Genomic DNA, 27,055 nt, shown 5'->3' with positions numbered 1-27,055 from the left:
TTGCTCAAATTTCTTCACTGTAAATTTTCTGAGATCTGGATTATACTACCAGCAAAGCACTCATGCACTTTTTTGCAAACCCCACAGATCAGGCATCAGATAATTATAACAATACATTAACATTTCTAACAAAGCACCAAGTGCACCGCGTGGCAGTTTGTCCCTGAAATATGCACAGTGAAACAAAATGTTTGAAAACCCCTAGTCAATGTAAGTATTTTGTTAAGAAATCATCTTTATTCACCCGAAGGAAGGATGTTCTAGACTACCGCAAAACCATCTTACTCTTATTTATGTTCGAAAAGTTTCTCAGAATTCTAAACAAAACGCTATTGAACATTGTCGATTTTTTTTAAATTGTATTTTATTCCTACGGAGAATGTTCTAGAATCTTATTTTTCTTTTCCTGTTATTTTTCGTATCGTAAGAATGTTTCTGATTTCAAAATCAAAAGATCTAAAATATTCTATTAAATTGGGGAAATCATGGGAAATTCTCTGAAGAATATGTAAAGCTAAAAAATTACAAGATCAAAATTTGTTATGGTAGATCTTACGCCGTAACGCACCATTATAAGGTGATCTACCCACGTTACGGGGTGGTTCTGCTTGGGCCTCTCACTGCGCAGAAACATAATTGATTAAACAATAAATAGAAAAAAAAAATCTCTTTTGATTGCCGGCTTTCAAAAGATTAAATTTTAACCATCTAAACAACTAATGCCGTGGGTCCATCGTCAGCTTTTCAGGCGAATCCTTGACCTACATAATACATCACCCAACCACCCACTCTGTAGTACTTATGGGAGTGTCACTGAGTCGGAGGCCTCTTAAATAAGTGCTACATCAACACTTCCTTCCCCTATGCCAAGTTACGGTAAAGATGGGCGTGGCCGGGAATAATGACATTTGTGCTTTTGGTATTCTTGCATAAGATTGGAACAAAGTTAACTCCCCGGCCTTTTTCCGAAAAGCAATCCGAGCAAGATTAGCAAAAGGTACATGAATGTTGTTAGTATCCAATCTACGAAGTATACCGTAACTACGCTAACGCTAACGCTAATGAGAGGCCCAAGCAGAACCCATCCCTCCAGGGTCATCGGAACATACATTACAATGTTTGAAACGCGCGAAAAAAAGAAAAAAATTTAAAAAAAAGTTGGAGATCCGAGAAAAAAAACTCAATTTACACAATAAAAAACGCGAAAACAACGAACAAAAAACATCTGAATTTATTGAAAAAAAATAACGTAAAACGTGTTGAGCGAAAATAAAATCAAAAGATTTTTTTTTTTCGATTTATTGTATAAATAAGTATATTTCGGCTCAGTGCGAGGCACAAGCAAAACCGATCCCTCCAGGGTCATCGGAACTTTGCAATAAATGTTTAAAACGCGAGGAAAAAATGGCGATTCGAGAAATAACAAAATAGGTAAAAGAAAAGAAAAAAAAATAAACAAAAAAAATCGCGTTGAACAACAAAAAAAACATGTTAATTTAAAAAAAAATCTTTTTTTTTCTAAAAAAACACATCTGCACCCGCGACATTGACACACGGCTTGAAGAAAAACGACGCGGACAACATGTTCTACCCGCCACCGAATGATATGGCGATCTTGGCTCTTCAAAAAATAAGAAGGATGTTTCGTCGTCCCGACTGCAGGGTTGCCCGCTTGTACATCTGAAATAGCAAATAGTATTAAATGGTGATATGCTCACAACAGTTACATAATTTTCGGAAATAAATCTCTCTAGACATAGACAAAAAATACCTGAATCCTCATGAAAAAAAATGGTTTATTAGACCAAATTGTGATCTTGGAATTTTCCTGCATTTAAATTAACAAAGCTAAAAAAATTACAAGATAAAAATTTGTTATAGTAGATCTTACGCCGTAACGTATTGCGAGATTGCCAGATAGAGCGTAAACTGGCGCATGTTGGACGTTATTGAGGTTGAAAGGCTGCAACTACACACCAAATATTTTGGGTGCCAGATCGCTTCAGTTTTTTTTAATAATATGTCGTAGAATCAAATAAATGAATTGATGAATACCGTCAGTCGGGGTGACATTGGGCCTGGGGGGTAACTTTGGGCCAAAAATCAAGAAAGATGTTTCGCTCAAAATACTAACATTTATCAAAGTGATTATCAAAAAGTGGATAGTATATGGTAAATATAACTTGCGTTGACCAGCCAATGTAGAAAAAAGTCACAATTTGTTGATTTTCCATTAAGAAAACGTGATGTGAATATCTTGGTTAGGCCTACTGTACAAAATCGTTGTTTTAAAATGTCCAGTACAAAACAGCTGAACACCGGACATGTAATGAATTGCTGTTTTCTAGGAATATTGAGTAGTTGTTTTGAAAAGTAATATGAGTTTTCTTGGTTTTGTATGCTATTTTGCATGAAAAACTTATTTATTTGAGCTGTAGTACAAATAATTCATTTTGGGGTGACTTTGGGCCATATAAAAGCAATGCAGTCAGTACGAGAACCCTACAAATGTGAATTAAAACTACTGAGAGTATTCACATTATTTTATGCATAAAACGGTCTTAGTTTTAGAAATAAATGTGAGATTCATGCAAAATTAAAAATGCACGCAGATCAGTTTCCAGGTAGATGATAAGGAAATATTACTTTCGTCTTTGAGCTAGCATTGAGGGAGTTATATCTAGGGGATAGCGGATGTATTGTACTAGATCATTGATCGTTTACAATGACCGTGGTCAAACTTTCACGTTTGTTTGTCTGTGAAGTAATGTTAAAGTGACTAGACACTGAAATGTTGTGCGCAAGCATCTATATATTCACTAGTTTTGATTTGCAAGCAATAATTTCTCACATTGAACTATTTAGATTGAATTTTAGTGGTTGGCCCAATGTCACCCCCTAGAAGGGGTGAAATTGGGCCAATTTTAATTAGGCTATATTATTGTCAAAATTAAAGTTGAAGCATTTATACTTTCAACAATCCTAAACAACATAAAAATAAACGTGTCTACCGAATTCAACATTGATTTACAGCTAAAATATTGTTGTAACGACCTACAAAGCGATGGCCTATGCAATTTTGGCCCAATGACACCCCCACTGACGGTATGCAATATTGTAACCTAAATCCTCTTATCCATGTCCTCATAAAAAAACGAAAATCCAAAAATAGACATAAGTTGACAAAGACGTCAGTGCCTCCTCCCCCTACAAACTTTTATTCGAAAATCTTGTACTTCTGGTTGGTAATGTACACGATTCGGCAGTTCATTATGCCGAATTTGCCTCAGGCAGTACCCCTCCGGATAGGATGGCACATGTCGTCAGCTGTTCAGTGTACATTCATGTTTGCCGGAAACCAATCTGCTCCTTTTTATTTTTAGGCCGGCACCAAAAGGACACCAGCTCAAGGTCGTCAAACAGTGCGCGTGTCGACGACGACGAGGTCGACCCAGTTGCGTGTATAGTAATGCAACCTTCTTCTGTTTATCTAGGTGACCGAGTTTTCTTTAATACATATTATATAGGCTTCAATTTATGGAAAGAACGGGTAGAGAAGGTGGCTTGAAGGTCAACGGTTGAGGCGTTACCATCGAAGCAAGGACGAGTGGCGGATGTTAATGCGTACTTCTTGTTGTCGGTGTAAATAAGACCAGTAGGTAGTAGGATTGTATACATCAACATTAATTTACTACGCAACGGATATTGATCGGTCCCAGTTCGGGTACTTGAACTGCGTGCCGGTTTAATTACGATATGTGATGTTTTGTTATGAAAACAAATTGACACATAACAGTTTATTTCGAAAACTAGTTTGTAGCTTGTCACGTTATGTGAGTGTCAATGAGGGTTTGTCGGCCTTAGCCTAAGTACGTGATATTAGTAGCGTGGAAGTTGAAAAGAACTGGATTTACAGGTATTGTTTGTTTGAACTCTAACGGAATAAGTCAACGATGGGTAATTGAACCGAATTAATTCACACAAACCTTGTATGCAAGGATCTAGCGTGGGTAATAGTGGCAGACTTTTCAGATGATTTTTTTTTTCTTGGTAAAACTTGCTTTTTTTCATTTTCGCATTTTTTTTAGAAATATTAAAATTATTCTGAAAGTAAATTTCACAGACAGATATTCATTTGAAACCTATGAAAACTTTGAACCGCTTGCGCTAAATTATAGTTTCACCGATTGTGCTGAAATTTTGCACAGTTCATATGGGACCTAAATGGAATCAAAAAAGTCGACTGGAGCGAGAATTTGATGTTTGTCCCATAGTACTGCACATGTACACAGCTTATGGGAAAAAGCATGGGTGGGAAAGGTTGAGCTGGGAGGGCTTCGAAGTTTTTGAGACTAATTGGAGCCCTCCGTGCTACCATACTATACGCGTCCTCTCAGATTCAAGCAAAGGATAAGTGGTATCGATTTCAACTTGATAGACGATGACAAATCGAGATGTTTTTCACAATCCAACTGGTTTTATCTGAAAAAAAAACACATTCAGCCACACGGAACTATAACCATGTTCTAATGTTTTTGTTGAGCCAAAAAGCCTGAGTAAACTGAGTGCAGAGTACTGAGAAATAAACTGTAACTGTAACTTGGGCGTGTTGGTGGAATACCTGTAAGTAAAAAAACCGGATTAAGTTACTTTTAATTCTACTATAAGAGTTTGCATCCTTTGACAGATACGTATCTCGACCTCAACTATAAGGTCGTCGTTAATGTCTCGTACTTAAATCAACTGACGGAAACGCTCCTGGAATCCCCGTAACCCCTTCGAAATACCTCGGACTTACTTAAAAGGCTCATGAGACTCCTGAAACCCTCTAAAATGCCTTGCCTCCATAATCGCATTGAAACGCCCGAAATCCCTGAAATAAAATTGAAATTCTCCCTAAACCTTTTGGAACGTGTTTAAAAGGCTCTAGAAACCCTCGCCCCTGAAAACTCTTAAAACGCCCCTGAAATAAAACCCCCTGAAACTCCCTGTAACGCCTTACAACGCCCTTTAAAGGCTCCTGAGAACCCCCATCTCTCATGAATCGCCCTTCAAGCTCTGGGAGCCCCGCAATACTATTGGAACGCTCCTGAAATTCCTATAATCCCTTTGAAACAGCCACGAAACCTGTCGAATAGCCCTTTAAAATCTCCTGAAAAGATCCTTGAAACCCCCTTTTTAGCGAATTTCTGGGAACCTCGTGGAGACCCCCTTGAACCCATCTCAAATACCCAGAAGCACGACCTGTTCTAGCGAGCTAAGTTTCCTCATTAAAACTCTGACTTAATTCGTCAGCTTGGCTCAGCTACACTTGAAGATGGCTGGAGGGACATCCGATCTGCCATAGGTAGTACTTCGGCTGCAGCACTAGGCTTCGCGGCTTCGAATCACAGAAACTACTGGTATGACGGTGAATGTGAACAGTTGAAATACGAGAAGAATGCGGCATGGGCGAGAATGCTGCAACACCGTATGAGGGCGAATTAGGCACGTTATAGACACGGAACAGGCAGAACTTAGTCTTCCGGATGAAGAAGCTCCGGCAGGAATAACGCGAAGTGAAGTTCTACGAGAAGCTAAACCGCTCGCGCAGAGGCTTTGTGCCACAAGCCAACAAAGTGCCGAGAAAATCACGTGAATCTTCTCACGAGCGAGCGTGAAGTGGTCGAGAGGTGGCGCCAGTATTACGATAAGCACCTCAATGGCGAAGTTGCAAGCACCGAAGGAGGTGTCGTAAGGGGCCGTTCATAAACCACGTAGACTTTTTAGGGGGAGGGGGGAGGGGGTGGTCTGGCCAAAGTCTACGCTCCATACAAATTTTAAAATTTTTGTATGGATAAAAGTCTACGAGGAAGAGGGGGGGGGGGGGGGTCTAAGAAAGGCAATATTTTTTTCTGCGTCGTTTATGAACAGCCCCTAACAGATATAGGAGTGCGTGCAAACGACGAAAGATTTTTAGCCCCTAACCTCCAAGAGATTGAGGAGGAGGTTGGTTGGTTGAAAAACAACAAAGCCGCTGCAGCAGATCAACCAAGATCAATCATTGCTAAGATTTGGGAGGAAAAAGCATTACCGGAGGAATGGATGGAAGGTATCGTATGTCCCATCTACAAAAGGACGACAAGTTGGATTGCGGGAACTACCACGTGATTACACTACTGAGCGCTGCCTACAAGATAATCTCTCAAATTTTATGCCGCCGTCTATCACCGATTGCAAGAGAGTTCGAGGGGTAATATCAGACTGGATTCATGGGTAAAGGCGCTACTACGGCTACAACGGGCCAGATGTTCGGCATCCGCCAGATGTTGCAGAAATGCCGCGAATACAACGTGCCCACACATCATCTTTTCATCAATTTGGAATCGACGTATGGGGTCGTCCATAAATAATGTAGCATTTTTCCCATACCTAATACAAGGCTCGTAGCATATTCGGAGACACCCCCCCCCTGAAATGCTACGTCATTTATGGACGACCCCTATGACACAATCGATCGAGATCAGCAATGGCAGATTATGTAAGAATATGAACTTCCGGATAAACTGACACGATTTTCAAAGCGACGATGGACCGAACGATGTGCGTGATTCGAGTATCAGGGACACTCTCGAGTCCCTTTGAATCTCGCAGAGGGTTACAGTAAGGTGATGGTCTTTCGTTCCTGATGTTTAACATTGCTTTAGAAGATGTTATAAGGAGAGTGGGGATAAACATGGGTGTTACAATTTTCAAGAAGTCCGTTCAGCAGCTTGGTTTCGCTGATGATATTGATATTACAGCTCGCAAATTTGAGGCGATGGCGGAAACGTACACCCGACTGAAGAATGAAGCCAGACGAATCGGATAAGTCATTAATATGTCGAAGAAAAAGTACATGATGGCAAAGAGCTCCAGGGAGGAATCACCGCGCCCGCCCCCCTGCATTCCTACAAGAAGACGTGGTGCGCAGCGAGCTAGGTTGGTCGATCAGGTGGAGGACGATTTGCGGACCCTGTACAGAGTGCGAAACTGGAGACGCACAGCCATAGACCAAGTCGAATGGAGCCGACTCCTGCGTACAGCCAGCTGAGGACACTCAGGCCTTAGTCTGACCGGTAAGGTAAATATAGACTTACATAGTAGTATTCCAGTCTAGTATGTCATAGACTTATGGTAAGCCAATTAGTTCGAAAGTCTGCCACTAGGTGGCACCAGTGCACCCTAGTGGGCAGCATTTTGCGGTACAAAGTCTGTGGAGGGTTGGGCTTGTGGTAGAACTACCGTGTTTCCTTAGAACGTCGCAACAGTTCCGTATTCTCACACTTCATTTCTTACAAGTGGAGGTTTCTGATCCAGAAGAGGCAGGTCTGCAGACGTGTACATTTCAAACTGAAATATACAAAACCACTACAATATTTGCTAAAGTCTTTTAATTGCAAGAATTGAGGCGGACTTGAGAATAATAGAACTTTAGTGAAAACCTTTACAGGCCTTACGTTAGGTGCAATTGAAACAGGAACATACTGAAGAATACATATTATGCAATCATAAAGACAGGTTTATGTCTATGTCCTATATATATAGATAGAAGATTCGTTTTGTGCAACTCTCCTCTACTTTCCTGCACCATCAGTCATTGCATTCTAACCTTATCGATGACGCTTACCGAACGAAATCTACTTGAGTCTTTCTTCTTTGCCTTTGTGTCATTTATATCTATACTGGAATGTTGTCGGCTTTTTCAGTTGGCTGAATGTTTATATCACTTTCATAATTATTCATGAAAAACTTTCTTTGCTTGAGTTTACATGTTGAATAATAAATCAGTCCGGTAAATGTCCTTGACCTTGCACGAAACGGAAATTGAATCTGTCGTCTCCAGATTGGTAGACAGAGGCTAGACCCACTCACTAAACTAATTTGTGTTTTCTAACAAGTTCATTGTAGGTTGACTTCTTAGAAACTTATACGATTAATACTTTATGGAAAGGCAGTACGATACGTTCACATCACTCTTTTCTAAATAGAAGTTTACTGCCTGCCGGTCTATGTGGTGATTCCCGGCCGGCCAGATCTAGCGCTTACGCCACCGGTAAGCCAAACAACAATAAATAACATTCACACATGCCTGCCTAGCCTATCCTGTTTAGTATCATCACCACTGGCCGATTACAACCGATACAATTTCAGTTGGGATTCCTAGTAGTTAAAAACGCAGTATACCAGATGCATATGTGGAGAACAACGCAACGCAACACTAGAAAGCGCGCGGTCTACGTGATTTTTGCAACCATTCTTATCTGTTTCAAACGGATTTTGGCGATTGGAATCGAGCGATGGATGGTGGAGCATTGCGGGGGCTGCGTCGCGTCGGCGCGCGGCTCCTCATAGAACGAACGGATCGCGGTTGGGTTGGGTGGTGTTGATGGATGAATAAACGGACGCGCAAGGGGGGTTGAAATCGCGCCCGCCCGTCGATGAAGACATGCGATTGCTGCGGCGGCGGTTAGTACGAGGTTGATTTTGGTAGCTGCCACTCTCACTCTCAGGACCCGGTGTGTTGCAATTACGGATAATAGATTTATCAGGAATTGACTGCAAGTGTTGCAAGTGTTGTGAATCGTTGTCGCTGGATTGGAATTTGATCTCCAGAAGGAAATGTGAGTTGATTGAATTGATCCAAGGACGCTTCTTGTCACGTGAGGGTGTTGCAGTTTTGGGTTAAGGCGTTGCAGAATGTTGCATAACTGTATGCGATACCAACGGTTTTTATTAGACCAGAATTCAAAATACTGAAGCCTGATAAGATAATGGATTGTGTAACGGCTGGTGCGGAAATGCTTGCTGAAAAAAGCATATTTTTCAGCAATAACACGATTTTTCGCATTTCGCGTCTTACACTAAGATGGATCGATGCAAGGATTCAAAAAAAAATGTTACGACGTTAAACTTGTTAAAACTTAACTGAATTTTATAATGGTCACAGAAATAGTGTTACTGATTCAAGTGTCGAGGTAAAGTGCATAAGGTTAAGGATTTTAATTTAATGTTAACTTTTTGTGTATCATTTTGTAACACTCGAGTATTTATCATCATACACTAGGCATTGCAAAGCATTACATTCTTTGATCTTCAAAGCGCAGATTCAGACAGGTTAAAAATAGGGAGCTATGAGAATCATTTTCCTCCAAAAATTGCCTTTTTGTTTTAATGCAGTAGTAGTGCCATTTTAGTTCGGAAGGGTGGCCACTAAATTTCAGTTTTGGAATTCCCGTGTTTTTCCCGGTAAGATTTTTCAACTTTTCCCGGTTTATCAAAATCGATATGTTTGGAGTACGTAACACCCAACTCGCGTTTTACATAAAAATTAAGTACAATGTAAAAAATGCACATTGAAGTGTGCAATTAATTTGTACATACTAATACGTTTCCTTAATAAATCATAGCTAAGTACGAATAAAGTTGAAAGTAAATAAATTGTTTTAGTACTGTCATACAACAACGTGCCCAATGATGATGAAAATAAATATTTTTAAACCTTTTGTTTCCGTTAATTCTAACTTAAAGCTTATTTTTGACACTGCAATGATGAAGTTTATTTAGTGATAACATTGCATCTATCATAGATGATCTATGTAATCATAAAAGGGCTTATGCTGCAATACCCTACCCTCTCCGAAATAAATTAGTTCAGCTCTAATTATCGTTTCTAATTACACTCAAGACTTAGGACGTAGTCACTTCCTTGCTTCCAGAAATATTTGAAGTTATAATCATATCTTTCTTACAACTTTGAATAACTATTCCTATGCCAAAAAAGCATTCCCGGAAAAAAGTTGAACAACATTTTCTGCGAATTGTCTTCTTTTTTCGAAATCAGTGTAAAAAAATAGATGTAGATTAATATTGTTTTGTTTTGTTTTTTTTTTATCATGATACTACTAGTTGGCGTTTTGGTTTGACTATTAGGGTTACAATAGTATTTGCATTAAACCTTTAGATTTTCAAAATATTTTCTAAAATTGCTTGTGTTTGAAATGATGCTCAAAATGTAAAGAACTATATAAATTAACTAATGAATTAGCAAAATTTCGAGAAAAGCAAAGATGTACAGGATCTATTAAAAACGAGATTTTTGAAAAAAAAAGTGGCATTAAAAAATACGTTCAGAATGAAAAAGCGACTAAGATACACCGGGGCAAGTTGAAACACGAAGTTTTGAAATAGATTTGAATTAAATTTTGAAAATGTTCCTTTCTTAAAAGTTTGTTTGATTCAAAAACTATGTGTTATAACCAAGGTTAAAACATTCAAACTGTTCATCATGATTAGATACAATCATATTAACCCGCTGTTACATCTTACCCCACCCGTTTCAACTTGCTCAGATGTACTTTATATTCGCAATATTGGTATGGTAATAAGAATGAACCAAGATTACCGCATTTCACCTGGATTTTTGATGCAGTCATGGCGAAAATTTCTATATTGAAATGAAATTTGCATTCAAAAATTAAAAAAAATATTCGAGATTTCAAAAAAATCGATTTCCGTCTTACCCCGCTGGTACGACACGTTTTAATACACTTTTTAATTCGTACCCCGCTTATTCGACACATGTCGAATTAAAAAGTGTTTTGTCACAGCGATATGCACTGTAAAGGCAAAAGAGTTTGATATTGCGCTTTTATACTCGCATCTTCAGCAGCTCCTCTTGCAGCCACAAATTCCGGAAGTTCTGAGTTGGTGCTATTCGACACCCAAACCGTCTGGAGACCAACTGGAATGAACTGAGAATTCGTAGAAAGAACGAGCTTTTCATTGGCACCACCGCAATATCTGTTGAAATTGTGTTTCATAACAAATCCAGAAATCAAAACAAAAACAAAAAAAAAACAGTTGCCAGTTGTGATCAGTTTGTCGAATTAAAAATTTACCCCGGCTATTCGACAACAGTCGGTGTCGTATTAGCGGAGTAATACGGTACATGAAGTTAGTTTGCTTATGCATACTATTTATTGAGAAGGTGTAAAAATTTCAAATATGTTCAGCAAATTTCTCTCATCAACATTTTTCCCGGTAATCATCTCAAATTCCTGGCTTTTTCCCGTTTTTTTCCCGGTCGTTCCGAATTCCCGTCTTTTTCCCGTTTTTCCCGGTTCGGTGGCCTCCCTGTAGGTAGTCCAAATCTTCGTTGAGTCTGTAACACGGTTGCAAAAATTCCGGAGCTACCAACGAATGTGAGTTTTTGTTTTTGTCTTTTCACCACATTGCTTCTGACGTTGAAGCCCCTGTCCTTCACGGAGGCAATTGAAAAGAGAATAAAAATTCTCTCGTCGCTCACACCGGAGAGACGGCGAGGTTCAAAAGCAACATTTTTCCTGTGACCGGCACTCAAACGACAAAAATTCACCACGCTTGCTTATGGGCGAGTCGCATTCATGCGGCCGGTGTTGACATGAAGCATCCATCAGCGCAGAACGTGTGTTGATGATGGTGCAGTCATTACCTCCACAATGTAGTTGAATTTTTCTGCGTTCACTTTCAAGTATCTCACAGCGGAGCTGAAAATGAATGTCAAAAGCATTCAGTTCAGCAGAAATTCATTCAATTGAATGAGATTTTTTCAACCCTGGTCTGTAAAACAGCATGAGCATTAGGCTGCGGCTTATTTTTCAAACGTTGTAGAAACTTAAAATTCGTAAGCTCTTTTGGATTCAAATGACGTAAAAAGAGAAACCTCTGAGTTTAAGCCAAAAATATTGAGGTTTAGAGGTGGCGCAGTCGCCTTAAAGTTGAATTTTCGATAAATAAAAAGGTGTTTTCACTTCAAGTGTCATAACTTTTTAAATTTTCAACCGATTTTCAATCTTTTTTTATGAATCTCTCACAAATTAAATTTCAAATAAACATGTAGAACACTACATTTTTCCAAAGTCACGCAAAATATGAGTTTTTAAGGATTTAATTTGATTTTTTCTTCTTTTCACTAAAAAAATAACTTTAGGACAGAAATATCTACAAAAGCACGCCTAAAGATATCAAATCGGTCAAACGGTTAAAAAGTTATCGGGTCCCAAAGTTATTTTTTTGTAAAAAGAAGAAAAAGTCAAATTAAATCTTTAAAAACTCATATTTTTGCGTGACTTTGAAAAAATTCAATGTTCTACAATTTTATTCGAAATTTAATTTGTGAGAGATTCATGAAAAAGATTGAAAATCGGTTGAAAATTTAAAAAGTTATGACACTTGAATTGCAAACACCTTTTTATTACTCAAAAATTCAACTTTGAGGCGATTGCGCCACCTCTAAATCTTAATATTTTCGGCTCAAACTTAGAGGTTTCTCTTTTTACGTCATTTGAATCCAAAAGAGCTTACGAATTTTAAGTTTCTACAACTTTTGAAAAATAAGCCGCAGCCAGGCTGTGATGCTGAAAGAAATCGAAAAAGCTTTGTTCTAAAAAATCGACTTAGTTGACCCAGTCTAATGAATATATGTAAGGCATAGAACAAAAATTCATCTAGGCGATGCTTCGTGTTTCATGGTTTGCTTCAAGCCGATCGCTGCTGTTGGATGTAGTCGAATCTGTCTCGATTGAGGGTTCCCACACAACCAGTCATCGTATAAGATGTTGCATAAGATGATAAAGTGGAGGCTATATGCGTGCATGCCTCCATTTAGGCGCATGTAAAATGTACGCATATCGCCTCCACTTCAACATTTTATACAACATCTTATACGATGACTGGTTGACTGGGTTAGCTAGAATTTCTTTATTGGCGTGTGTCGATTCTGTTTTCATGGAATGTGTTTGTCTTTTGAAGTGATGGTTAGAGCGAGTGTCATTTGACATTAACCATCCTGAAACTGCTCAACCCTGGGTGCAATTGATCGGGAACTAAAATGTGGGTTGCTGCAACAGCCCATTACTATGGAGCACTCAAAAAACTTCGAACTGCTGATGATGTTGCTCTCATAGCTCAACACCGCTCTGATATGTAGAGTAAGCTCGATAATCTTGCCGATCGCTACTCGGCGACAAGTCTGTCATAAACGTCAAGAAGTCTTAATCGTTGTTGAATGTAAACACGGTCAACCCTTCCAGCTTTATGGTAGCTTGGCAAGTAGTAAAGAATGTTGAAAGCTTTTAATATCTTGGTAGCGAAATGGCGGCATCAAGATCGACATAGTTACACAGATCAAGAAGGCAAGAGCTGCTTTAACGAGTTTAAGAAATATTTATATGGAAAAATATTAGTCGACGCACCAATTTTAATTTTCAACTCAAACGTCAAATCCGTGCTGCTGCGCGCCAGTGAAACGTATGTGATAATAGTGGCGAACACTCAATGGCTGCAGGTATGTTGAACAGGACTCATAATCATCTGCCTGAGCTGCTGCAACACATGCGAACTGGGAACAGGTCATTGGAATCTCGCCTTGGACTGCAACGAGGTGATGATTTCTCACGCCTAAGCGGCGTTTAGATTTTTTGCACTTTCGCTTCACCGATAAGATAGGTAGGGTCTTGTACCATTTGGGCAGGTGTACCTATTTTGGGCACTTGCCGCTATAACTAAGTCATTTTCAAACCGATTGATTTGAATTTCTGTACAGAGTTAGATACTGTAAGTGCCTAACACTCAACAAAATTTCAAATCAATTGGTTTGTAATTGACTTAGTTATAGCGGCAAGTGCCCAAAATAGGTACACCTGCCCAAATGGTACAAGACCCTACTTCACCGTCCAAACAATGACTCGAAGTATCCGATGAATTTTGTTGTCTTGAATTAAACACTCAAAATTGTCATTTTCACTCGAATTCCACTTGATCAGGTTTTCCGCGATGGATACTTGAAATTATGGGAATGCGTCGTTATCAAGAGAGTGACAGATAATCCGTACTTTGTGGTAACCGACAACTCGTACAGCTGTGAAAAAATCAATAATCTTATCTTCCAAAACGTTCGACTTAACATGTTTGTTTTGATAACATGCATTTCTTTTGTACGCGTAAATTGGCTCAGCTAGCTAATTATGATATTATGAATCGCAATTTCTAATAGATTCTAAAAATATAGCCATAAACGATTTCATAACCAAAAACCGGTAGCGTGATGAGCCAGCGGTGAAGTGAACAAACAACAGCTTTAATTAACAACCAAGCGAAGCTACCAAATGTGTGCTCACGATCAGTCAAAAAATGCATCACCTCACGATGAGTTGTACTTTTATTGTTCGAGCTTGGAGATTCCGACTAAGCAGATGTAGCAAGAATGGGTAGATATTGTTGTGACCAGGTGGAAAAATCAACGTACATATGTAAAGAAGGAAAATTTATTGGTGAAATAAGGGAAAAAACAGAGCTGATGTACATAGATCTTTTTTTAATAATTAGGTGGATTTCAATGCCACAGAAACTTTAATGTTCTTTTAAGAGCTTTTGCTATGTTAGTTTGTTTCAGCCTTTTACTTAGAAACATAAACCTCGCTTAGAGGACGGGAACAGTTTTCTTCAGCTCCAAAGAGGTGATACCCCCAGGAAGTTTGGGTAACTCTGCTAACAAATGGCATCATTATGAAGCAACTAGTTATATTTTTTACTCAATATTCACAAAAAAATAGTAACTCATATTTTGCATTGATCATTACCCATTTCTTTACTTCCAGATCTTGTTTGAAGACCGGCTTATAAAACACTTACAATAATGTCTCTGCGACTTCTTTCATCACCCTACTTCCGCCGTTTCCTGGTGGCCAACAATGGCAAAGTGAGCGAAGCGAGGATTTCTTTCCTTTCTACAATAGATCATCCACTTGCAAGTCAATTTTATTGATGTTTATTCTTTTTTAGACGGTTCCGTCACGCGCCATGAGTCGCGATCCTTATTACGATCCCCGCGGATTCACTTTCACCGATATGAAGAAGAACCCAGCGGTAAGTTATGTAATCTGTTTTATTTCATTTCACTCCTCACTCCGTTAGATATCGAACCTTTATGGAATTTTCAAATCAACTATCAGCTAAGCCAAAATTACAGACTATATAAGCACTGACTGGTGGAAGAAACAAACTTACGAACTAATTCGGTACACAATAGATAGCCTTACGCATACTAAAAGCGAATGGGTTGCCGCCCATCCTTGATCGGTGCCCGTGTCTACAGAAAGGTCGTCCAATACGTAACGTTCAGTATGAAAAACGAGAACGGGAAGAAAAAACGCGAAAACTTATCGATGCACAGTGCCGTCTCGCGCCCATTGCAGAACGTATCGTACTGGGGAAGGTCCGACGAGCGGTGGTTTTTATTGAATCCGTTCTTGTTGAAATCGATCGCCTCGGAGAGATCCTCATCCGAGTAGCCTTTCATGGCCTTGGTCGCTACCGGGCCCATGTAGTTGTTGACTACGGCGAATTCCATCAGCGAGAGAAAAACGAACACCGAACAGGACGACATCCACACGTCTATGGCCTTGACGTACGAAACGGGCGGTAGCGACTGTTGCGATTGGGTGTTCTGGGTGGCTGCGGAGGAGATTAAGGAGGCATGACTTCAAGTTGAATAGATCTTTTTTTTTATAAAATTGTCCCAATACGTTTGTTTGTTTCTAAACGATCTAATAGCCGAAGCTCCGCACACACTGTGCCAAGCGCTTTATGGAGCATAACTGCATATATGTAAAATTTGCATTTTTTGGCTGTATAACATAAAAGCTATAACCAGGCTTAATCGCCAAATCAAAAGTACTTTTGCCTTTCACGATTTAATTATATAGGTACCTAGTTTGTTCTAGAAAATGTGTATTTGTGGCCAATGTGTTTGGGCTCATGTCAGTATTATCAAGTTATTATTGTAACTCACGGATTGAAAATTATCACATTTGAGCGATTTCTTCGCCTTAGTGAACCCGTGCACGAAAGTTGGCCCTTTTCAACAAGATTGAATTATTATCATACATGTCTAGCTTCCTAGTTTATATATTCTCGCAAATTATGGTAGTGTAAGCACTAAATAGGGTCCGAGTACCATCAGTAATCTCACGCTCCCATGTCATCCTATTCGAAAACAAGCGATTACAGCACCGATTGATTCCGTTTTTTTTTTGGTTTCATGCGTGCTCACTTCTAACAAAAAAATACAAAAATAAGAAGCAAAACAAACAAAGCAACAATTCCTTGTTTTTAGTAGGATGAAATCGGGAACTACATGCTTAATCAGGGAACCAATACCCTACAAACGAATTTATTTCATTTACCTTATAATAAATTTGTAATTGTTCAATAAATTTTGTACATTTTTAAGTGCACGTAGCATGAACTCATAGTAATTAAAGTCTCAAATGGGTATTTGTCAAGATTTTCAGAGGTAACTTTAAAATAAGTTATGTATATGAATAATTTCAAATTTGATAAGGTGAAACTAATGTTCCACGCCTAACAGACAGGACAACAGGTTTGTAAGCCTGGGGGAAATTTGCAGAACCCAATCAAGTCGGCAAGGGTGGTCACAAAACCAGACAGGTACGTATGAATAAAAAGTTGTAAACTTTGCCACATTAGATTACAGTAATCCGACGAATTGAACATTAGAAAGCACTAGTTAATTAAATATTTATTCGAATCTGGTTTTGTTCGTTTTTTTACGAATTTAATTATTAAAACTACGACTTCTTTAGAAAAGATTTTCAGAATTTCATAATGGCCTCCTAGTAGGGTATTGGTTTCCTTATAAAGTATGTGGCTCCCATTTCCATCCTACGAAAAACAAAGGATTGAAGCGTTGTTTGTTTTGTTTGATATTTTTGTATTTTTTGTTAGAAGTGAGCATGCATGAAAACAAAAAGGACGGAATCAATCGGTGCCGTATTCGCTTGTTTTAGAATAGCATGAATATGGGAGCATGAGATTACTGATGGCACACATACCCTAGAATGTATGCCGTTTTTTTGTGAAAAAAAAAATGATGAAGGTATTCGTGGAGATATTTTTAAGAGAAAACACTGAAGGATTTGTTATACTACACTCTGGAATATTCCTGAAAAAGTTATCGGTAGTTTGCTTAGTGAAATTCTTTACAAAAACCTCTTGGCTAATTTGTTGCAAAACTAATAGAGCAATAAAAGAAAACTAAACTAAAAGGGTTTCTGTTAGAATATCTGGAAAGATTACTCGTAAAAGAATTTTGAAAACAATTTCTTCGGATTTTTTTTAGAACGTAGGGGGTTGTGGGGCAAGATGGCCATATGGGGCAAGATGGCCACTAAGGTGGCCCACACTTATATGAAAAACAAAAATTTCGAAAAATGCCAAGTCTTACCTCCTCAATCAGTTGTTTTGGACTCCCAGAAGCTACGTTCAAAATTTGAGCAAAATCGGTTGAGCCTAAGGGGGCGCTCAAAACGCTTGAAGTTTGTATGGGAAAACTTGGCCAAATGTATGCAGAAATTTTAAGTTTTCGAATTTTGCCGCTAGGTGGCGCTGTAAGCGTTCAATAATCAAACCCTTTGGTAATATTGTAGGTGACTATATGCCAGAGAACTTTGTCGAAGACCGCAAAGTGATCCAACGTCTGTGAAAAAAGTTATACCGTAAGAAAAGTAGAAAAAAATATACCAATATACCATAATATACCATACTGCTGAAAAAAATATACCAAATCATAGAACATTTCCAAAGAAATTTCTATCAATTTTATTTCAAACATTATCATAAAGAAAATGTTGGCAAATACCACACCATCTGTAGGCAAAGCGTTGCGGATGATTCGAACTTGGTTTATTGAACGTTGATTAGGGATTAAAGCACACTAATTGTGAAAATTTAGCTCTGTGGCCGTCTTGCCCCATATGGCAAAAATTCTATGTCGAAAGTAACATTTTTCAAATGAATTTATTTTGCATTCGTAGTGCAAAATAAAATGCTTTTTTGTGTTAATAAGATAGAAAAGACATGAAACAAAGGGGGTCAATGTTAAACAGCCATATTCTAATGAAAGTATATGCTCCCAAGGCGCCTAAGCTTAGGGTGCCCATCTTGCCCCTGAACCCCATACTCTGCCGGTGGACGCATAAATGTCACATGTGCAAAAACAGACAATCGAGAAAATCGCGTCCAAAGTTCGAAAAAGTATATTGTCTCAACTATGAATGCCGAATCGTGTTCTAACATCAACCAAATTTGAATTTGAGCACTAATTTTCATTTTAGAGCGATTTTAAAATTTCATAGGATTTCCAATGAAACGTGACACTTATGTGTCCACTTTTCAGAATGTGACAAATCGGCGTTGCGTTTTTCCAACAGTTTTCGGAACAAACTACCTATTTTTATTTCCCTATATTATAATACACCATGATACATGGTCATGGGCTGCAAAATCTCAATATTGCCAAAAATGCACATGTGACAATTATGCTTCCACCGACAGTACAGTACAGTGCACGGTCAGAAAATTCACTCATTTTAGAGCAAAATTGGGAAAACTCAAAAATGAGTAAATTTTATTTCCAGCGCTAGCGCTGGCCCAAGTGCGAAAATCTCATCAGTTTAAGTCGTATAATATTCTTGTTGATGTGAAGAATATTATACAGCTTAAATTGGTTGGATTTTTGCACTTGGGCCAGCGCTATCTCTGGAAATGCAATTTATTCATTTTTTGAGCTGTTCTAGTTTAGCTCAGTTTTGTGTGAATCTTACTCATCTTAGAGTAACTTTTTCTTAGCAGTCTACAGTAATTATGCTATCAGATTTAAAGAAACGGTTTCGTAATTTCAATATCGTATTCACAATCGGTCCAGGTGAATAGCGGTGTGGTCATGCATTGTTGACTGTAGGGCTCTAGGTGTCCTTGGATTTCAAATAGCGCTGAATAGACCGGCATCCTTGATGGAAGATAATAGTCGCAGTCTCGCTGGCTGTGCCATTTGCAATCCCTTATGCTGTTTGGAAGATCATGTTGAACTCGAATTGGGTTCTTTAGGGGTATCGAGATTATTCCATAATCGGAATCTCCGTCCAAAAATTAGTCGAAATCCAAAATTTCATCATTTTTGGTGACCGGGAACTATTTTTAAAATGCATTGAAAGTTTGTATAGGGATTTTTTTTTGTTCGGGATGAACTGTTATTTTATCGATTCAACTGTCATTCTATTCACAGAAATAAAAACTGTTTTGTTTATTTAACCATCAAAACAAAGGAATTGGAACACAATAAAATCACTGTTGCGGGAGGTGTTTCTTGGGACTAAACCGACTCTTACAGCAAACACGACATGTAACGTCTCAGTTAGCTAAAAAGCTAAAAATAAAGTTTATTAGAATATTTAAAATACAATTACCTAAACTAATTTACAATTTCGGTGACCTGTCACGGGAACCCCTCCTCACTATACTGGCAATCTTCATTCAATTATTATTCTTTTAGGTGTATACTGCCGTGAATCGCATATCAGTCCCATCTTTGCTGGATTTCCTATGCAAATGGGACAAATATGCGATTCACGGCAGTATAGTATTGAACCGCAGGGGTTCTCAAGTACATATGAGGTTGCCTTAAAATTTAAGATACGCGACTATGCGTAACAATCACGTTATACTCAGAAAAATGAGCTCTTTCTATTAGGATATAGAAAATAGCAAAATTTTGTTCACTAAACAAACCAATTCATCGATAGCAGGGACAGTTGACAAGAAGATGCTCTACCGTCATTGTCGTGTAGCACGTTGAACATGTTTTGTGGAAAGGTCCTCTGGATTTAATTTTCATAAGGTCCTCTGGATCCCATGTTGTGTGAAGCGTGGGTGTGTCCCACTCGAAGACGGGAAAGAATCAATTGGTCGTGGAGATTTTCTGTGCTGGCCCAGGGTGTTTATTTATTTCTCCCTTGAGTATTCGTAAGAACGGATGTCTTGTGTTAACCCATTCTTGAGTCTATGCTAGTGTTTGAGATCTGCTCCCTGATACCGACCAGATCAACCTATAGCGGCAAGCTGGTCGACTTCTACGTTACCGTTGACGCCACAATGGCCAAGTACCTACCTTGATACCTTGTTGGCTACAAAGTAACTTTACTCCAATGCCGAGCATATAGTAGAGCACCATCTTCGTCGGTCTTGGGCGATGTTCCTCCAGTTTCCCCGAACGTGTAGGGATCGTAGATCTTCTTCAACCGCGTGCAGCCAGCGAGTTCGCGGCCGCCCACGAAGTCGCCTACCTCTACCGGGTTCTCTGCTGAATATTGTTTTCGCTATTCTTTCTTCCGACATTCGCACTACGTGTCCAGCCCACTGAAGTCTGCCGTATTTTATACGTTTGACAATATTCGCATCTTCGTACACTTGGTACAACTCGTGATTCATGCGTCTGCGCCACACTCCATTTTCTTGTTTCCCACCGAGAATTGTCCGCAGCACTTTGCGCTCAAAAACTCCAAAAGCTTTTCGGTCTACCTCCTTTAACGTCCACGCTTCGTGACCGTAGAGGACAACCGGAAGAATCAGCGTCTTATACAGAGCGAATTTTGTTTGTGTTTGCAAGTTACGGGACCTAAACTGGCTACGCAATCCGTAAAAGGCCCTATTCGCAGCTGCAATACGCCTTTTCACTTCACGGGAAACGTCATTGTCACATGTCACAAGTGTTCCAAGATAAACAAATTCTTCAACAACTTCAAACACTTCCCCATCAATCACTACCTCAGCACTAACACCACTAGGCCTGCTTCTGTCTCTACCCGCTATCATGTACTTCGTCTTGGTAGAGTTAATCGTCAAGCCTATCCTCGCTGTCTCTCTCTTCAGAGGAGCATAAGCTTCCTCCACTGCCCTACGATCGATGCCGATGAGATCAATATCGTCCGCAAAACCGAGGAGCATGTGCGACCGTGTGATGATAGAGCCATTCCTCTGCACGCCTGACCTCCTAATCGCTCCTTCGAGTGCAATGTTGAACAATAAATTTGAAAGAACATCCCCCTGCTTCAATCCATCCAAGGTCACAAACGACGTAGACACTTCGTCCGCGATCCGAATACTTGATTTTGATCCATCCAGCGTTGCGCGTATCAGCCTAATTAGTTTAGCCGGAAAACCATGTTCTGACATTATCTGCTTTTTTTTTTTTTTTCGTTAATAAAGATGAAAAAAAAAAATTATCTGCTTTTCACTGAATCGTACGCTGCTTTAAAATCAATGAACAGATGGTGAGTCTGCAAGTTATATTCCCGAAATTTATCTAGGATCATCCGCAGGGTAAACATTTGATCCGTCGTTGATCGGCCCTCACGAAAACCAGCCTGGTATTCGCCGACGAAGGACTCCTCAAGAGGTCGCAGTCTTTTGAACAGGACGCGTGTGCCTCTGTAATTGGCACACTCCAGTCTGTGCCCTTTCTTGTAGATTGGGCATATGAGGCCATCCAACCAACTAGTGGGCAATTCTTCATCCTCCCAAATCTTTATAATAATCTGATGGATTGATTGATGTAGCTGCTCGCTTCCGTGCTTAAGAAGTTCGACCGGGATCTCGTCCTGCCCAGCAGCCTTGCTGTTTTTCAGCTCCTTAAGGGCCTTTTTAACCTCATCCAGTGTTGGTGGTTCCACTGCTTGACTGTCATCCATTATGTTAATCCTGTTCCTGGGTGCTCCTTCGCTGCTACCATTCAACAAATCTTCGAAGTGCTCCTTCCACCTGGCTGCCACCATTGTTTTGTCTGTCAGCAAATTTCCTTCCCGGTCATTGCACATGGCGGGCACTGGCGCAGTCTTGTGCCGCGCGCCATTGACAGTTGCATAAAATCTCCGCATATCGTTCCTGTCCATACTTTCCTGCGCTTCAGCAATAACACTCTCTTCGTGTTGCCGTTTTTTCCTGCGGTGGATTCGTTTCTCTTCTGCTCTTGCAACCCTGTACCGCTCTCTGTTCTGCCGGGTACCGGCCACTAGCATTCGACTTCTGGCGGCATTCTTTTCGTTCGTCGCTCGTTGGCAGTCCCCGTCAAACCAACCATTACGTTGGCGTCGCTGAGCGGTACCAATCACCTCTTGCGCTGTTATTGTCACTGCTTCGTGGATACTTCCCCACAAGCTGTTGACATCTCCAGATCCGTTGGTCTCTCTTATCCTCTCGTCTAGCTTCTGATGGTACTGTGCAGCAACCCCTTCGGCTGACAAGCGCTGGATATTGAAACGCATCGTCCTGTTGTTTCTTGAACTCGTGACGCTGGATAATCGCGCCCGAATTTTAGCGGCTACAAGATAATGATCTGAGTCGATGTTCGGGCCTCTGTAGGACCTCACATCTATGACGTCCGAGAAATGTCGCCCGTCGACCAGCACGTGGTCTATCTGGGAGCAAGTGTCACCATTCGGGTGTCGCCAGGTGTGTTTTCGGATATTCTTACGTGCGAAGTAGGTACTGCTGATTGCCATCCCTCTAGCAGCAGCGAATGTCACAAGGCGCAGACCATTATCGTTGGTAACAGAATGAAGGCTTTCCGTTCCAATGACAGGCCGAAAGAAACTTTCCCTGCCGATCTGCGCATTTGCATCTCCGATGACTATTTTGACATCTTGTTTTGGGCACTCTCCGTAGGCCTTATCAAGGCTCTCATAGAACTCATCCTTCATGTCATCGGGTTTGTCGTTCGTTGGCGCATAGATGCTGATCAGGCTGTAGTTGAAGAACTTGCCCTTCATCCTCAACACACAGATTCGGTCGCTTATCGGCTTCCACCGAATAACTCGCTTCATCTGCTTCCCGATCACTATAAAGCCAACTCAGCGTTCTGCCTTATCGCCGCCGCTGTAGTAGATGTGGTACTTGAATGAAGTGTTGGCGATGGGATCCACCGCTCGGAATTCGCGTTCTCCAGTTTTGGGCCAGCGTATCTCCTGGATAGCGACCACATTAACGCCGACATTCCGCAGTTCACGAGCCAGGAGCCCAACACGTGCGGGTTCATTCAAAGTTCTCACGTTCCAAGATCCGACTTTCCAATCGTTGTCCTTTATTCGTTGCCGGGTCTGTTGCCGTTGAATCAATCCGTTTACTCTACTATTGCTTTTCTGGGTGTTTGAAGGTTTTCAGCAGGCTACCTTACCGGGGCCGCGCTGCCTACATTGCGTTGAAGGGGCTGCCTTCTTAGGTATAGCTGACGCAATACAGCATTTCATACTCAGCCGCTGGATGCCAGAACAGACGCTGTTTGAGCCGCACCTCCTTGGTGAACAGACGCTCGGATCGTACCTCCTCAATCTAGCTGAACAGTGCCCAGGCTGCACTACCAGCTAAGCACACAACTCTTAGCTGGCGGTCTTTGTCATCGTTTGACCCGTGGAAGCATGAGGTAGGAACTTGTGAGGACCAGAGCTATGTTGGACGCTCTCCTTATCGACTCACCGTTTTGCAGCCCAGTACCCATAGTAGAATAGTCCATGTTAGACAATCATTTTGAATGGCTTGGATTTTTGGGTGGCGGGATGTTGGATAGTTGATTGTAGCGAGTACGCTGGCAGAGTCGGATATAACGCAAATTGATGCTGGTGTTGTAGTAGCAAACAGTGTAGTAGCGGTCTTCGATAAAAAAAAACAAAGCTTTGGTTCGTTATCCGGAAGAAGTGACTTCTGTCTTTGTCAGCAATACCGAAACCAGTTCGGCCCAAGGCTTTTTAACATCAGTGTAACAGAGGTTGCATTTGCTGGCTAATAACTGCGTTACATATAAACTTTTTTCGAACCCTCTGAGCAGAAAACCCTCTTCGTATGAGTACTGATTACATTGTACCTTTTGCTTATCCTTTTACAGATACGCATAATTCGACTATCACTTGTAATCTTCCTCAGTGCCAGTTATCGAATTTTGCGTATCTGTCAAAGGATAAGCAAAAGAGGACGGAGTTAAAGGGTACAATAACTGGTTACACTCATTCGAAGCCAGTGAAGTTGTTCAACCAGGGGGAGTTCCAAATGGACCAGGTTGACGATGGTTCTATTCGCCTAACTGGGGATGACGTCGTGATTCACAGTGGTGTTTTCTGTATAACCGATTGCTCTGTAGCACAATGTCTGTGGCACCTGGTATCCAAAAGGAAGAACACCGAGTTCTATGCAAGCTGCATCTGCTGGAGTGGATGGAAGCAAGTCTGCAACAATCCGTATGCACTGGTTGTACGTTGGCATATAAAATGATGCAGTATGATAGAGTTTTCTGCTAAGCAGTACACTAAACCCCCACCCTCCCATAATAGTCCCATTTGTAAAAAGTAGGAATTGAGAAAACAGCGTTTGAAGTTCGAATATCCGTTTCCATGTAATCGTCAAAACTTGACAAATATTTCATCCTTCTCGAAACTTTCACAGATTGCTTTGCACCTCAATACATAACTATAAAAAATATAACGTTTACTACAAAATTGTTCAGTAGAGTGGGTCAACGTTGTATGGAGAAACTTTAAATTTGATCGTATCAACCCGGAACAAAGCTTTTTCAACCTATATTAGCGTCCAAAACAACTGTGCAAAATTTGGGAGCGATTGGTTGCGTCCCCGTATTCCGCATTGCGATTGAAATTTGTATGGAAGTTAGTATGGGAAAACGTACTTTTTTGCATTTTACTCATAAATTAAATTCTGTTGTCTAATAATGGTAACTGATAACGTTAAAGTATAGTCTAGGATATGCTGAAAAACTTTGCCGAAGACCGCAAAGTGATCCGATGCTTGTGAAAAAAGTTATTCGCCTGGTAACTTAGGCCAAAAATTGAGATTTTATTATTGATGTTATTCCTTTACATGTTAAATGTTAAGCACCACTGGGCAATCTGTACGTTATAACTTTTTTCACAAGTGTCGGATCACTTTGCGGTCTTCGGCAAAGTTTTTCGGCATATCCTAGGCTATACTTTAACGTTAATGGCTAGATCGTTTTAGACAAAAAAATTTCAATTTATGAGAAAAATGCAAAAAAGCACGTTTTCCCATACTAAATTCCATACAAATTTCAATCACAAAGCGGAATACGGGGAAGCAACCAATCGCTCCCAAATTTTGCACAGTTGCTTTGGACGCTAAAATGAATCGAAAAAGCTTTGTTCCGAAAAATCGACTTTGTTGACCCAGTCTATTGTTCAGTTAAGTGTTACAAGGTACACAAATTAGTGATGGTACTGTTTTGCGGGTACTTTCAATATGGGACGCTCATGATTTGGTATTTATTTCGCACATTGATATGAAAATCCGTAATTTTTATTATGGGATATTGAAGTACGTTGAAAATAATGGCTATTAATAACGTTAGCTCAAAAAGGATGAAAAGTCAAATGGGACTGATATGCGAGTGGCGGCAGTACAGTTCAATATCATAAAATAGTCTGCACAAATGTCCCAAATGAAGGATAACGTGCCTCTGAGCCGGCCTTCTGATCAGGGATGGCAAAAATACTTTTTTCTCTTTTCCGTTCATCGAAACCGACAGTAAAATAAAAACAAAACAACGGCAGCACCAATACCATCAGCAGCCGCGCCGTCGGCAGTCAAGCTGGCGCTTGACAGTTTTCGCTTCCTCTCAAAAATATTTATGAGCAGTCATGCCGAGGCGGGTGATTGCGAAAAATGTCAAATATTTTCAACTGCTAATAACTCACTTGTTTTAATGAATAATTTGAATCTGTTTGCTCAAATAGCTAGAGCACACTTCTAGCTTTGTGATGCATATTAAGAAGTTTGTCTAGAAGCGGTTTGAAACGCAGAAAAATGCGAAAATGGGAGAGACAGAAATTTCCGTCGTCGTTGTGCTCGAGTACCGGCGCTCTCGCGCTTGAAAACCGTTTCGAGGAAGAAGGCTGCTGGAAAAAAATGTTATGACATTTATTTTTCGAACAGTTTGAGTTTTCCTGGGCCTGTGATGTTCGTGTGGAAAAATGTCAAATGTACAGCCGGTAACCGTTTTTTCCAGTACATTTCTCATCCCTGCTTCTGATGCTTAAACGTGTTTGGCATTTCTTTTTCATTTCTCTCAAGTGGTCTTTGAAACGCAGCACGATTGAGTCGCACTCTTATGCCGATTTTCTTTTTTAACCTGGGTTGGAACTGGATTGGCGGAAAATGTGTAAACAAACAACGTCAAACAAACTTTAGTACAAGCGAAACCGAAGTCGGGTTGGGGTTGAAACTGTGATCTGATCCAGTTCCAACCCAGGTTGGAACTGGATAATAAAGAAAAACGGCATTAGTACGACCGACGATCGTTTATTTTAAGGAACTAGCAGTCCCGGCAAACGTCGTCCTGCCTGCCTACTCTGTTTTTTGACATCCGGTTCCATGAAGAAATGCCGCTCAAAATGGAATTTTAGTTTTTCCCGTTTTTCTTGCCTTCCTGGTCACTTTTTCTAGTTATTTTTTTTCGTATGAACACGTCGGAGCCCTGGCGGAATGCAACAGTGAAAGAATAATGTCGATCTGTTGACCCGTTCCCGAGCCTATAGTATTCGTGACATACAAACACCATTCCATTTTTATTTATATAGATTTGAGATTCGTTTAGTTTGATAGGTGTTGATAAAATTATATGCCGAGTACCTACGACATAGGTACGTGTGATACAACACTTATGCTGTTGACAGTTTGAAGCCTGATAGGAAATCTCATCTGGCAACCGCAGATACTGGAGCTTGCAGCTTTTGTCTGATAAACTTCAGGGTGCGGCCAACGACAACCACCCGGGTAGACGAGAATATCTAAAGCATATCTCAATTCGAACATTTTTTGCTGTCATAGCTCGATGTGATTTTGATGTGTTATTCAAAAATCTAATGAATATCGCACGAATAGCTCAAAATGATATGATATCAGTTTTTATTATTGTCGAAATAGCTGAAAATTTCAACATAAAAACAAGCTTAGCTCTTCTGCACGAAATGGAACAAATACACCCATAGAGATGGCTCAATGTTAGTGAAATGTCATGTGCCCCTTCCTGAGCTGTGGAAAAGAAGAACCGCATGCTCTTATTACAATTGTGTTTACAACAGTGGGCCACAGTTGAGTGGTAAGCACTCCGTCTGTGAATCCT

General features: G+C 40.1%; 1 protein-coding gene across 2 annotated transcripts in view; it reads left to right on the top strand.

The window, feature by feature from the left end:
• The first annotated feature begins 8,192 nt into the window (after nt 1-8,192).
• Nucleotides 8,193-27,055, top strand: part of LOC109427107 (uncharacterized) — a 105,716-nt gene continuing 86,853 nt past the window's right edge. Inside the window, exons 1-3 of one of the 2 annotated variants that reach the window (XM_029872289.2) lie at nt 8,193-8,325; nt 14,658-14,758; nt 14,842-14,925. In XM_029872289.2, the coding sequence (XP_029728149.1) occupies nt 14,696-14,758; nt 14,842-14,925 (147 nt within the window). In that variant the 5' untranslated portion in view covers nt 8,193-8,325; nt 14,658-14,695. Of the gene's footprint in view, nt 8,326-8,477; nt 8,643-14,657; nt 14,759-14,841; nt 14,926-27,055 lie in introns of those variants that run through there. The other variant, XM_029872281.2, reaches the window with a different exon arrangement.

Source organism: Aedes albopictus, chromosome 3 (genome assembly GCF_035046485.1).
Source record: "Aedes albopictus strain Foshan chromosome 3, AalbF5, whole genome shotgun sequence".
Classification (NCBI taxonomy): Eukaryota; Metazoa; Arthropoda; class Insecta; order Diptera; family Culicidae; genus Aedes; species Aedes albopictus.
Note: the sequence above shows the minus strand (reverse complement) of the source record. Positions and strands in the feature narration are given on the sequence as shown.